At 36.3% G+C, this 14,929-nt stretch overlaps 1 protein-coding gene across 5 annotated transcripts in view; it reads left to right on the top strand.

The window, feature by feature from the left end:
* Window positions 1-14,435, top strand: part of RPS6KC1 (ribosomal protein S6 kinase C1) — a 174,452-nt gene extending 160,017 nt beyond the window's left edge. For all 5 annotated transcript variants that reach the window (XM_066261385.1, XM_066261383.1, XM_066261382.1 and 2 more), the window contains one exon: window positions 13,463-14,435. In XM_066261385.1, the coding sequence (XP_066117482.1) occupies window positions 13,463-13,579 (117 nt within the window). In that variant the 3' untranslated portion in view covers window positions 13,580-14,435. The remainder of the gene's footprint in view (window positions 1-13,462) is intronic.
* The last annotated feature ends 494 nt before the right edge of the window (window positions 14,436-14,929 follow it).

Raw genomic sequence — 14,929 nt, 5'->3', positions numbered from 1 at the left:
GTCAGCTCCTTGCTCGCTTCCTAGATTTTATAATCTCCTGTGTCCATGTTCAGTCATCTCAGCCAGGTGACTGATACTAACGTAAACATAGTTACATTTTAAACGCAATATTTTAAGAAGATACTTATATTTTATAAATTTTCACGGGCATGCATGTTTGTACTTTACAGTGGACATTAGTTAATTATGACAAGTTGCTTTGTCCGCTGAAAGATGTTATATGAAAAACCCCCACAAAACTTCAAAGCAAACTTCTGTGTCTTTATTGCTCAACTCCATTGCCTGTTCTTCAGGAACAGGGAGGTTGGCAGCCACTGGTTGACACATTCTCATAAGTAGTGGGATCTTTGCATGATCTCTTGCGAGGTCTGAGGTAGTATTTAAAATGGCTGAATAAGCAAGATGGTCATGAGTGAAACAATTACACTTCTGCCTGTAGGTTTATACTTGTAAATTTATGGAAGAGTCCATGAACTAAGTAAATTAACTTTAGTAAAATGAAAATAGGAACCTCTATTGGAATTTCATAACAAGGTCATGTTTTAGAAAGAATGGACATGGGAAAGACAATTGTAACAAAGAAGAAAAAACTTGGATGTTTTCTGAAATAGTTAAAAATATTCTATAGTTGTAGTGAATTCTTACCAATATTTGATACTTTAAATTTATATTCATTTGTCTGATGCCTTTTACATTTCAGTCCCTAGACATGAATTGTCTGATTTCGAAAGTGGCTTTGATATATTTAGGACATTTTTAGGTTTGTTTTATAATAGCTTTTCTCTTAACATATTTTAGAAACTTGTAATACAAAAATTCTTTGAGAATTTAGATTTGATAAGCAGTAGTTATTTTGAATGTTAGAAAAATAATTTTAAGTTAAAAGACTGGAGACTGAGGACAGTCTTTTGAAGTCTATGCTTCACTCCCTTTGTGGATTTGGTAATTCAAAGTGGAGCAATAGATTCTTGGCCTGTGCATATCATACACTCATGAGGCAGTGCAACACTGTGGTTAAGAGCATGGATTCTGGCCTGACCAGGCAGTGGCACAGTGGACAGAGTATTGGACTGGGATGCAGAGGACCCAGGTTCAAAACTCTGAGATTGCCAGCTTGAGCATGGGTTCATCAGGCTTGAGTGCTGGCTCATCCAGCTTGAGCGGGGGCTCGCCAGCTTGAGCAGGGAGTTGCTGGCTTGAGCATGGGATCATAGACATGACCCCATGGTCTCTCGCTTGAACCCAAAGGTTGCTGGTTTGAAGCCCAAGGTCACTGGCTTGAGCCCAAGGTTGCTGGATTGAGCAAGGGGTCATTAGCTCTGTTGCAGCCACCTGGTCAAGTCACATATAAGAAAGCAATCAATGAACAACTAAGGAGACAGAGGAGCTGCAATGAAGAATTGATGCCTCTCTTGCCTGACCAGGCGGTGGCGCAGTGGATAGAGCATCAGACTGGGATGCCGAGGACCCAGGTTCGAGACCCCGAGGTTGCCAGCTTGAACGTGGGCTCATCTGGTTTGAGCAAAAGCTCACCAACTTGGACCCAAGGTTGCTGGCTCGAGCAAGGGGTTACTCGGTCTGCTGAAGGCCCACGGTCAAGGCACATATGAGAAAGCAATCAATGAACAACTAAGGTGTCACAATGCGCAACAAAAAACTAATGATTGATGCTTCTCATCTCTCCATTCCCGTCTGTCTGTCCCTGTCTATCCCTCTCTCTGACTCTCTCTCTGTCTCTATTAAAAATAAATAAATAAATTTAAAAAGAATTGATGCCTCTCTTTCCCTTCCTGTCTGTCCTTATCTGTCCCTCTCTCTGTCTCTGTCACAAGAAAAAAAAAAAAGAGCATGGATTCTTGAGCCACTGCCTGAATTCAAGTCTTGTCTTTGCCCCTGCCAACTTCTCTGAGTCTGTTTTCTCATCTATAAATTAGAGAAAAATAATAGTAGATATTCAAAGAGTTGTGAGTTAAATGAATTAACTTATATTAAGTACTTAGAATAAGACTAGGACACAGTGAGTGTCACATAAATATTTTTATTTTTATTTTTAGGAGATATAACATATAGTAATTTGTATGTGATAAAGCATGTCATTGAATTATAGGGTTCCTAACATAAGAGTGAGGCAACTGCTGATGATATGACAAAAGGGTCTCAGAAAAATGGTGGCCTAGCACATAATAGGACATCAATCGATATTTTTTGCCCAAATAATGGAATGAATGAATCATGAATGAAAGAAAAAATAGAAATGAAGGAAAAAGAAGACATAGAAGTTTAATTTGAATAGTGGGATTTTCTATATGTATAGAATCATTAATGTAAAGAAATTAATTTCATTTGCAGTTGACTAAATATTGTGGAAAAATTATTTGCTAGGGAATATCCTCAGGTTTGAATGGTGTAATCATCTGAGGAAGTTGGCCAATTCTCTCCTCAAAAAAAGAAATTATAAAGATAGAATTGGCAAAAACAACCATCTCAGTGCTCTGGAAATTGATCAAAGGGATACAAAAATCTGAAAAGTGTTTATGCTTGAGAAACAGTGGGGCTTTGGGAAAGAGCGCTGGGACCTTGGCATTCTTGCCTGGGGCTGTTCCCATTTTCTTCCCTGGTTGGTCAGGTATGAAGGTTCTACCAGATTGGGGCAGGCCATGAAGACCAACCCTGAGGCTGCGTGCTTGTGCATAGGAGCAGGGAAAGAGCCCAGTGAAAAGTAAACACCTGGGCAGACTTGAAAATAGCCTAAATTTTGAATGTGTTCTCCTAACCATTGTTAGAGGATGGAAGCTTTAGTGGCTGTGTGGGTTTTTTTTTATTTTTTATTATTCTCCCAGTACTCCCCTTCCCTTTTTGGTAACTATCAGCTTGTTCTCTGTGTCTATGGAGCTGTTTCTGTTTCATTTTTCTGGATTCTATATATAAATGAAATTATACAGTATTTGTCTTTCTTTGTCTGACTTAGTTCACTTAGTATGATACCTTCTATGTCTATCCATGTTGTTGTACTGACAAGATTTCATTCTTTTTAATTGCTGAATAATATTGCATTCTATATATGTACCACATTTTCTTTATCCATTCATCTATTGATGGACAGCTTGGTTGCTTCCATATCTTGGCTCTTGTAAGTAATGCTGCAATGAACATAGGGGTGCATATATCTTTTTTAATTAGTGTTTTTGATTTCTTTGGATAAATATCAGAGGTGGAATTGCTGGGTTGTATGGTCACTGTGTTTTTAATTTTTTGAGCAATCTTCATACTGTTTTCCATAGTGGCTGCACCCATTAACAATCCCACCAGTAATGTATGAGGGTTCCCTTTTTCCATATCTTTGTTTACACTTGTATTTGTTGATTTTTTTGATGATAGCCACTATGACAGGTATGAGGTGACACCTTATTATTGTTTTGATTTACATTTCTCTAATGATTATTGATGTTGAACATCCTTTCATTCATATGTCTGTTGACCGTCTGTATGTCTTCTTTGGAGAAATGTCTGTTCACGTCCTTTGTCCATTTCTTAGTTGTATTTAAAAAAAATTTTTTCAAGTGAGAGGAGAGGTGATAGTAAGACAGACTCTGGTTACGGGAGAGGAAGAGGGAGAGAAGAGGGAGAAAGAAGGGACAAGAAGCAGATGATTGCTTCCCTTTTTTTTTTTTTTTTTGTATTTTTCTGAAGCTGGAAACGGGGAGAGACAGTCAGACAGACTCCCGCATGCGCCTGACGGGGATCCACCCAGCACGCCCACCAGGGGGTGACACTCTGCCCACCAGGGGGCGATGCTCTGCCCATCCGGGGCGTCGCTATGTCGCGACCAGAGCCACGCTAGCGCCTGAGGCAGAGGCCACAGAGCCATCCCCAGAGCCTGGGCCATCTTTGCTCCAATGGAGCCTTGGCTGTGGGAGGGGAAGAGAGAGACAGAGAGGAAGGAGAGGGGGAGGGGTGGAGAAGCAGATGGGCGCTTCTTCTGTGTGCCCTGGCCGGGAATCGAACCCAGGACTTCTGCACGCCAGGCCGACGCTCTATCACTGAGCCAACCGGCCAGGGCCAGATGGTTGCTTCTTATAAGTGCCCTGACCGGGAATCAAACCTGGGATGTCCATACACCAGGCTGACACTCTATCTACTGAACCAACCAGCCAGGGCCATTAACTGGACTGTTTTTGAAAAAAAAATTTTTTTGATGTTAAATTGTATGAGTTTTTTCTGTATTTTGGATGTTAACTCTTTATTGGTTGTATCATTTGCAACTATCTTCTCCCATTTAGTAGACTTTCTTTTCATGTTGTTGATGCTTTCTTTCATTGTACAAAAATTTTTTAGTTTGATACAATCCTATGTCTTTGTTTATTCTTTTTTTTTTTTAATATTAATATTTTTTTATTAAATTTAATGCAGTGACATTGATAAATCAGGGTACATATGTTGAGAGAAAATATCTCTAGATTATTTTGACATTTGATTGTGCTGTATACCCCTCCCACAAAGTTAAATTGTCTTCTGTCACCTTCTATCTGGTTTTCTTTAAATGCCCCTCTCCCTCCCTATGTACCCCTCGCTTCCTTCTCACCCCCTCCCCCTTCCCCCAACCCCCCCCCCCCGCCCCTGTTAGCCATCACATTCTTGTTCATGTCTCTGAGTCTCATTTTTATGTCCCTTCTATGTATGGATTCATCTCAGTTTTTTTTCTGATTTACTTATTTCACTCCGTATAATGTTATCAAGGTCCATCCATGTTATTGTAAATGATCCGATGTCATCATTTCTTATGGCTGAGTAGTATTCCATAGTATATGTACCAAAGTTTTTTAATCCACTCGTCCTCTGACGGACACTTGGGCTGTTTCCAGATCTTCGCTATTGTGAACAATGCTGCCACAAACATGCGGGTGCATTTCTCCTTTTCCAGCCGTTCTATGGTGTCCTTGGGGTATATTCCTAAAAGTGGGATAGCTGGGTCAAAAGGCGGTTCGATTTTCAGTTTTTTGAGGAATCTCCATACTGTTTTCCACAGTGGCTGCACCAGTCTGTATTCCCACCAGCAGTGCAGGAGGGTCCCCTTTTCTCCACATCCTCGCCAGCACTTATTCTGTGTTGTTTTGTTGATAAGCGCCATTCTGACTGGTGTAAGGTGATATCTCATTGTGGTTTTAATTTGCATTTCTCTAATGATTAGTGATGTTGAGCATTTTTTCATATGCCTATTGGCCATCTGTATGTCCTCTTTGGAGAAGTGTCTATTCATCTCTTTTGCCCATTTTTGGATTGGGTTGTTTGTCTTCCTGGTGTTGAGTTTTACAAGTTCTTTATAAATTTTGGTTATTAACCCCTTATCAGACGTATTGTCAAATATGTTCCCCATTGTGTAGTTTGTCTTTTTATTCTGTTCTTGTTGTCTTTAGCTGTGCAAAAGCTTTTTAGTTTGATATAGTCCCATTTGTTTATCCTGTCTTTTATTTCACTTCCCCGTGGAGATAAATCAGCAAATATATTGCTCCGAGAGATGTCGGAGAGCTTACTGCCTATGTTTTCTTCTAAGATGCTTATGGTTTCACGGCCTACATTCAAGTCTTTTATCCATTTTGAGTTTATTTTTGTGAGTGGTGTAAGCTGGTGATCTAGTTTCATTTTTTTGCAGGTAGCTGTCCAATTTTCCCAACACCATTTGTTAAAGAGGCTGTCTTTACTCCATTGTATTTCCTTACCTCCTTTGTCAAATATCAGTTGTCCATAGAACCGTGGGTTTGTTTCTGGGTTCTCTGTTCTATTCCATTGATCTATATGCCTGTTCTTATGCCAGTACCAGGCTGTTTTGAGTACAATGGCCTTGTAGTATAACTTGATATCAGGAAGTGTGATACCTCCCACTTTATTCTTCTTTTTTAAGATTGCTGAGGCTATTCGTGTCCTTTTTTGGTTCCATATAAATTTTTGGAATATGTGTTCTATATCTTTGAAGTATGTCATTGGTATTTTAATTGGTATTGCATTGAATTTATAAATTGCTTTGGGTAATATAGACATTTTAATGATGTTTATTCTTCCTAACCATGAGCACGGTATATGCTTCCACTTGTTAGTATCTTCCTTGATTTCTTTTATCAATGTTTTGTAATTTTCCGAGTACAAGTCTTTAGTCTCCTTGGTTAAGTTTACTCCTAGGTACTTTATTTTTTTGGTTGTAATTGTGAAGGGGATTGTTTCCTTAATTTCTCTTTCTGACTGTTCATTGTTGGTGTATAAAAATGCTTCTGATTTCTGAGTATTGATTTAATATCCTGCCACTTTGCTGAATTTATTTATCAGGTCCAGTAGTTTTTTGACTGAGACTTTAGGGTTTTCTATATACAATATCATATCATCTGCAAATAATGATAGTTTTACTTCTTCTTTTCCAACTTGAATGCCTTTTATTTCTTCTTCTTGTCTGATTGCTGTGGCTAGGACTTCCAGGACTATGTTAAATAAGAGTGGTGAAAGGGGGCACCCCTGCCTTGTTCCTGATCTTAAGGGTATTGCTTTTAATTTTTGCCCATTGAGTATGATGTTGGCTGTGGGTTTCTCATATATGGCTTTTATCATGTTGAGGTATGTTCCCTGTATTCCCACTTTGCTGAGAGTTTTGATCATGAATGGGTGCTGGATTTTATCAAATGCTTTTTCTGCATCTATTGAAATTATCATATGGTTTTCTCCTTCTTTTTGTTTATGTGATGAATCACATTGATTGATTTACGAATATTGTACCAGCCTTGCCTCCCCAGAATAAATCCCACTTGATCATGGTGTATGATTTTTTCCATATATTGTTGGATCCGGTTTGCTAATATTTTGTTGAGGATTTTAGCATCTATATTCATCAGAGATATTGGCCTATAATTTTCTTCTTTGTGTGGTCTTTGCCTGGTTTTGGAATCAGAATTATGCTCGCCTCATAAAAGGAGTTTGGAAGTCTTCCTTCCTCTTGAATTTTTTGAAATAGTTTGAGAAGGATAGGAGTTAGTTCTTCTTTGAATATTTGGTAGAATTCCGTTGTGAAGCCATCGGGCCCCGGGCTTTTCTTTGTTGGGAGTTTTTTGATAACTGCTTCGATCTCCTTTGGTGTAATTGGTCTGTTTAAGTTTTCTGATTCTTCCAGATTGATTTTTGGAAGATTGTACGTTTCAAGGAATTTGTCCATTTCATCTAGGTTGTCTAGTTTTTTGGCATACAGTTCTTCATAGTATTTTCTTACAATATTTTGTATTTCTGTTGTGTCAGTTGTTATTTCTCCTCTCTCATTTCTAATTTTATTTATTTGAGACCTCTCTCTCTTTTTCTTGGTGAGTCTACTTAAAGGTTCATCAATCTTGTTTACCTTTTCAAAGAACCAGCTCCTAGTTTCATTGATCCTCTGTATTGTTTCTTTAGCCTCTATGTCATTTATTTCTGCTCTGATCTTTATTATTTCCTTCCTTCTACTACATTTGGGCTTTACTTGCTGTTCTTTTTCTAATTCTTTTAGATGCAGGGTTAAGTTGTTTATTTGAGCTTTTTCTAGCTTCTGAAAGTGTGCCTGTAGTGCTATGAACTTCCCTCTCAGCACTGCTTTCGCTGTGTCCCATAAATTTTGAGTTGTTGTATGCTCATTGTCATTCGTTTCTAGGAATTTCTTTATTTCTTCTTTGATCTCATTCTTAATCCATTCATTATTTAACACCCTGCGTCTTTGTTTATTCTTTTGTTGCTCTTACCCAAGGAGACATAAACTAAAAGATATTGCTATAAGTGATGTTAAAAAGTTTACTGCCCGTGTTTTCTTCCAGGAATTTAATGCTGTCAGGTTTTACATTTAAGTTTTTAATCCATTTTGAATTTTTTTTATATGCTCTAAGAAAGTGGTCTGATTTCTTTCTTTCTTTCTCTTTCTTTCTTTCTTTCTTTCTTTCTTTCTTTCTTCCCTCCCTCCCTCCCTCCCTCCCTCCCTCCCTCCCTCCCTTCTTTCTTTCATTCTTTTTCTTTCTTTCTTTCTTTCTTTCTTTCTTTCTTTCTTTCTTTCTTTCTTTCTTTCTTTCTTTTTGCATGTGTCTATCCAGTTTTTCCAACACCACTTGTTGAAGATAATATCTTTACTCCATTGTATATCTTGCCTCCTTTGTCACATTTAAATCTAACCTCTTTTCAATCACTGGTGGGCCACTAAGCAGTACAGACACAACTTAAAAGTAAAAACAAGAAAAATAATAAAGACATCAACAGCTGCTTGTTATGATGGGATGTAGGAAGCTGATTTACAGACTTAGCTGAAACAAGTTACTAAACCATCCAACAGCAGCGCTCACAGTCTTCATGGGAAGAAAATCAGACTCCAGAGTTGCTAAAGTACATTCTCTAAATGTCTCTTTTTTAGCAAAATATAAGATACACAGATATAAAAATGTATGACCCATATCAGGGAAAAAAGCAGTCAATAGGAGTTGTCATCTCTAAAGTATCTTCAGATTTTGGATTTAACAAAGACTTCAAAGTGGGTATTATAAATATATTTAAAGAACTAAAGGAAACCATGTTTAAGGAGTTAAAGGAAAGTATAACAGCAGTGAATCAACAGAGATTCTCAATAAGGATATAGAAATTATATATATGAATATTATTTAAAAATTTTTTCAAATCTAACTTATAGAAATTATATTTTTATTAAAAGAACCAACCAGAAAAAAAAGAACCAACTAGAAATTCTTTAATTCAAGATACAGTAATTGAAATAAAGAAGTCACTAAGGGAAACAAATTCATTAGATTATTTTTTTTAACAGCAAATTTGAGATAGTTAAGGGAAGACTCAGTGAATTTTAAGTAGAACAATAGAAGTTATCCAATCTGAAAAACAGACCAAAAATAAAAATGTAGAAAGATGAACAGGGTTACAGAGACCTGTAAAACAATATAAAATATATGAATATACATAAAATGGGAATCCTAGAAGGAAAGGAAAGAGGGGAAGGGTCAACAAAAATACTTGAAGAAATAATAGCTAGAAATGCTAAATATGATGAAAAACATTGATATGCATCAAAGAGACTTATTGGACTCTAAGCAGGAAAATACAGAGAGATCCACACATAGACATATTATGGTCAAGTTATTAAAAGACAAAAGACAAAGAGGACGATTTTGTAAGCAGCAAAAGAAAAACAGTCTGTATACAAGGGAGTATTAATGTGCGACATCTCTTCAAAAACAATAGAAAACTGTTAACTACACTTATTATGACGATCATTTTATAATATATACAAATATCAAATCATTATGCACCACATAACTAATATAATGTCATGTTAATTATACCTCAATAAAAAAGAAAAACAGAAGATGGAAGACAGTGAAAAGACATATTCAAAGTGCCAAAACAAGGTACCTGTCAATCCTTCTAAAATAAAGATGAAGTAAAGCAATTTCCAAATAAAGGCAGAAAATTCATTGCTGGCAAGCTTGCCTTACAAGAAATAATACAGGAAGTCCTTCAGGGTGACCAGAAATGATGCCATCTAGTAACTCAAATCCGTAGGAGGAAAGGAAGAGCCCTGGAATGGTAAATAGGAGTTAATACTAAAGACTAAATATATTTATCTCATTTCTCTTGTAAGCTTCTTTTAAAAGACCTAAGATTGCATGAAGCAATGATTATAATACTGTGCTGTTGAGTTTATAACATATGTAGATGCAATATATAGGTAACAATAATAGATGAAAGAAGGCAGACAGAGTGAAATTATAGTGGAATGGAGTTTCTATATTTTATCGGAATTACATTAGTATTAATCTGAAATAGATTGTGATAAAACATATTTATAATATTTACAGCAACTACTAAAAAGTAAAATTAAGAGGAACTGAAACACTACAGTAAAAAGTATTTGACTCAAAAGAAAAGCAGTAAAAGAAGAACAAAAAAAGACAATAGATGTAGAAAACAAGTAGCAAAATGGCAAATGTAAACCCACCATATTGATAATTACATTCAATGTGAAAGTCTAAACATGCCAAAGAAGAGGCAGAGATTGTTAACCTGGGTCAAAAAGCAAGATCCAAATTATCATCTGTGTATGAGAGACACACCTTAAGGTCAAATACAGAAATAGGTTGGAAGAAAAAGGATAGGAAAAGAAAACCCTGCAAAAAGTAACCATAAGAGAATGGGAGTGGCTATATCACATCCCAGACAAAATAGATGTCAAGATTAGAGACTTATTAGAGACTGAAACAGATTTTTTTAATGATAAGAGTCAATACATAGAAAGATATAATAATTCTAGTTATATGGCTCTAATAATAGCCTCAAAACATACAAGCAAAATCTGACTGAATTGAAGGGAAAAATAAACAATCCAATAATAATAATAATAAATGGAGGCTTCAGTAACCCAGTCTTGATAATTTATAGAAAACAAGCAAGGATGTAAAGAAGGCTGGAACAACATTATCAGACAACTCTAACTGACATATTTAGTTCACTCCATCCAGTGATTTCAGAGTATATTCTTGCCGCATGTACATGGAACATTCTTCAGGATAATATAACAAGTTTCAATATTTAAGAAGATTGAAATCATGCAACATATTCTGACCATAACAGTTTAATTAAAAATCATCAATAGAAAGACATCTGGTGAATCCATTAATATTTGGAAATTAAACAACACACTTCTAAATAACCTATAAGTCAAAGAAAAAAACCCCAAGAAAAGCTAGAAATTATTTTTAATGAACTAAAAACAAATCCAAACTCACACTATATCAAAATTTATGGGATGCAGCTAAATCAGTTTTTGAGGAAAATCTATGGCTTTAACCACCTGTATCAGAAAAGAAGGGCTCAGATAAAAATCTCATCTTTTACCTTAAGAAACTAGAAAAGATAACTATAAAAAGCAAAGTAAATTTAAAGCAAGCAGAATAAAATAAGCAGAAATCAATGAAATAGAGAAAATTAAGGTATTTACAAATGGTTCTTTGAAAAAAATCAACAAAATTGGGAAATGTTTAGCTGACTCTAAAACGTACATTAAAAGGCAACAGAATCTAAAATATCCAAAATAATCTTAGAGAACAAAGTTGGAGGACTTATATTACCTGATTTCCATAGTCATTGTAAAACCACAGTAACTACTTACCATGTTATTAGAGCAAAGACAGGCATATAGATCAATGGAATAAAATTGAATCCAGAAATCAAGCCATACATTAATGTCATTGATTTTCAATAAAGACACCAAGATAATTTGGTGATGAAAAAGTCTTTTCAATAAATGGTGCTGGGAAAATCATATGTTCGTATGTAAAACCAAAATGAACTAAGCCCCTTACTTCATGCCATATGTAAAATTAACTCAAAATAGGTCATAGACCTACGGAAGCTAAAACTGTAAAAATTGTAGAAGAGAACAGGAGAAGATCTTCATGACCTTGGATTAGGGAGTTATTAGACATGATACCAAAGTGAAAAAAAATTGATAGTGTTGGCTTCATTAAAATTAAAAACTTTTATACTTGAAAACATTAGTAAGAGAATGAAAAGACAGGCCAGAGACTGGGAGAAAATATTTGCAAATCATGTAACTGATAGTGGATTTGTATTCAGAATGTAAAAGAACTTTTATAACTCAGCAAGCAGACAGCTCAGTATAAAAATGGGCAAAGATTTACCAAGGAAGCTAAATATATGAAATGCTCATAAGAACATGAAAAGATGCTCACTATCCCTAGTCATTAAGGAATAAAAATTAAAACCATAATAAGATACCACTAAAACCCACTAAAAGGCCTATAATAAAGAGACTATGAAATATTGGTAAGGATGTAGAAAAAGTAGAACCCTCCTATATTGCTGGTGGGAATATAAAATGTTATAGCTACTTTAGAAAAGTTTGGCAGTTTCTTAAAAAGTCAAACATGAACTTAACATATGATCTAGTGATTCTACTCCTAGGGATATCCATAAGAGAAATGAAAGCATATGTCCACACGAAGACACATACACAAATGTTACAGCCACTGTGTTCCTTGTAGCTTCAACCTGGAAAGTGCACATGTCCGTTAACTGATGAATAGATTAACAAAATGTATATCTAAACAGTGGAAGGCTGTTCAGAAGTAAAAAAGAATGGATTGTTGATACCTGCTACAATCTCAAAAACATGTGAAATAAAATAGCTGCAAAAGACAATGTATTTTATGATTTCATTTACATGAAATATCTAGAAAGGGCAAGTTTATAGACAGCAGGTCAGTGGTTAGTTGGGACTGGAGATGGTAGTGAAGATTAACAACATAAGGAAACTTTTTAGGGTGATCAAAGTGTTTTTTTTTTTTTTACAGAGACAGAGTCAGAGAGAGGGATAGACAGAGACAGACAGACAGGAACGGACAGAGATGAGAAGCATCAATCATTAGTTTTTTGTTGTGACACCTTAGTTATTCATTGACTGCTTTCTCATATGTGGGCCTTCAGCAGACCGAGTAACCCCTTGCTCGAGCCAGCGACCTTGGGTCCAACCTGGTGAGCTTTTTGCTCAAACCAGATGAGCCGGCGCTCAAGCTGGCAACCTCGGGGTCTCAAACCTGGGTCCTCTGCATCCCAGTTCGACGCTCTGTCCATTGCGCCACCGCCTGGTCAGGTGATCAAAGTGTTCTAAAACCAGATAGTGGTAATGGTTGTGCAACTCTTAACTTTCTTTCCTAAGAATCATTGAATTGCATGCTTTCAGGAAGTAAATTTTATGCTATATAAATTATTTTTCAGTAATGCTGTTGAAACAAAAATTTGAGACATGAATGTCTCAAGACACTTTTTCTTCCTGCATGTCCATGGTCTACAATAATTGTATATGACTGCTTTTCCTACACTCAGCAATTCTGTTGCATATAATATTATTAACTTATTTTATGCATGAATTCTAATAGTGAAGAAGTCAAAACACGTTTTATTCATTGGGTCAAATTATTCCATGTGAGTCAGCTCTTCCAAGGAAACGATTTTGGAATGTGAGCTGGCTAATTCAGACTAGGTGAAGTTTCGCCCCAGTGCATATATAATTCACTCAGGGTTGAGAGACCTAGCGTGCCTCTTAAGCTTTCTAATCATGAAAGGAGTAACTGGACCTTACAGAATTTGGTACAATATCAAATTAACATCACACTGTATGTTTGGAGTAGGAAATTCCTAAGTATAACTTTATGAGGATGAGAAAAACAAAGCGAGCTATTCAAGGTCCTGTTTCAAATCAGTTGAAAAGCCAGGAACTCAGATACCCCATGACTCCACAGCTAGAGTCATGTAGACATTGCTCCCTTTCAAGAAAGTATAGTTAGCTGGCTAGTAGGTCCATTTGTTGCTGGAGTTGAATTTACAAGTTTTCTCCTCTCCTGTTTTTGTTTTCCTCTGATTTGCTCATTGGATTCCTCTTTTTTAGCTCTTGCAATACAACCCTGTGGAGCGTCTTGGCGCGGGAGTTGCTGGTGTTGAAGATATCAAATCTCATCCATTTTTTACCCCAGTGGATTGGGCAGAACTGATGAGACGAACATGACGCAGGGTCATCTGCACCCATTTGATCTTCTCTGGGACAGGCGTCTCTAGCAGAGGGGCAGCTCTGCCTCGCAGGCACTGACAGAGCACCAAAGCACTGGCGTGAAGACCTTTGAGGAAATGGGGGACAGAAAGGCTGAGAGAGAACAATTCCTTTACAGTTACTCTCTGGACAAGATATTGGCTCCATGTGCAAGGAGCTGTTGCATACAAACCTTTAACCAAGGTGTGATCTTTGTTTTGTCTGCGTTTAGTGTCATAGGTGAGTTAGGAACCCAACTGAAAGGAATGCCGGTGGAGAACTTCCTCTGACGTGAAACTCCAAGTGTACAATTAAGTATTACTTGAAAGGAGGACTTTACATGGCAGCTAACCATGCTTTTCTGCTAACAAGATTGGCTTATGTGATCAAATTAATATTTGTTGAATAATATATGAAAAGTGCTTTATGAATAATGTCATCTGTGGAGCTTAAAAAGTGAGGAAAATAAGAATATACTCATGTCTAATAGGAAACATATACTATGATGTTATATAATTAATGTGTGTTGAATATGGTCCCAAATTGTTTCATACTTTCAGATGTTCACATGGAAAGGAAATACTTCCTGGTGTCAACTTTTACTTGGTTGGTACTGCTTATGGCAGGGTTCATTTAAACAGTCACTCTGTCTCTCTTGCCAACTGTGTCCCTCTACTTCCCACACCCCTGGCCTATTCTCTCATACTCTGTTCTTTGTACCCCCTACTAATTCATATGCAACAAAAAAGGGAAGGGAATATTTATGTGGCCAAATTGTATCAACCTAGTAAGGACTAAGAAATCATGATGTAAAATAAACATGGTAAAAATCTAAGTCTCTCCTTTATTTAATTGCTATACACACACACACACATATTTTTTTTTGTTTTAAAGGAAGGCTTCTTTTCCTTTCAGTTTGGAATGTTAGTAATTTCTACTTCTTCTTATGCTTGACTTCATTTTAGGGTTTGGTTTGGTATACTAAGAACTGAAGGATCTCATCTAAATGGAATTGAATGGCAGACCTATTTTATTACTCATAGTGACAGGATTTCCAGATTTGACCTCCTAATCTACTTGACATTGTGTAGAAAGAATATGAGTGTTTACACATCTCCAAACATTTGTATTATTCCTTTATGTTGCTAAGATAGGTCCTTGGTTATACATTGTTTACAACAATTTACAAATGTTTTAAGAGTGTTAAGGTATGTTTTTATAACTTTATTCAAAGAAGAAAGAATAAGGCATTATTTCTGAGTTAGGAGCTACTAGAAATAATGAAAGCTTTGTACACGTTTTAACCCTTTGTGTTTTTGAGATGTGTGT

The sequence above is a fragment of the Saccopteryx bilineata genome, chromosome 2 (assembly GCF_036850765.1).
Source record: "Saccopteryx bilineata isolate mSacBil1 chromosome 2, mSacBil1_pri_phased_curated, whole genome shotgun sequence".
In the NCBI taxonomy this organism is placed as follows: Eukaryota; Metazoa; Chordata; class Mammalia; order Chiroptera; family Emballonuridae; genus Saccopteryx; species Saccopteryx bilineata.
This window is presented reverse-complemented; position numbering and strand designations above follow the sequence as displayed.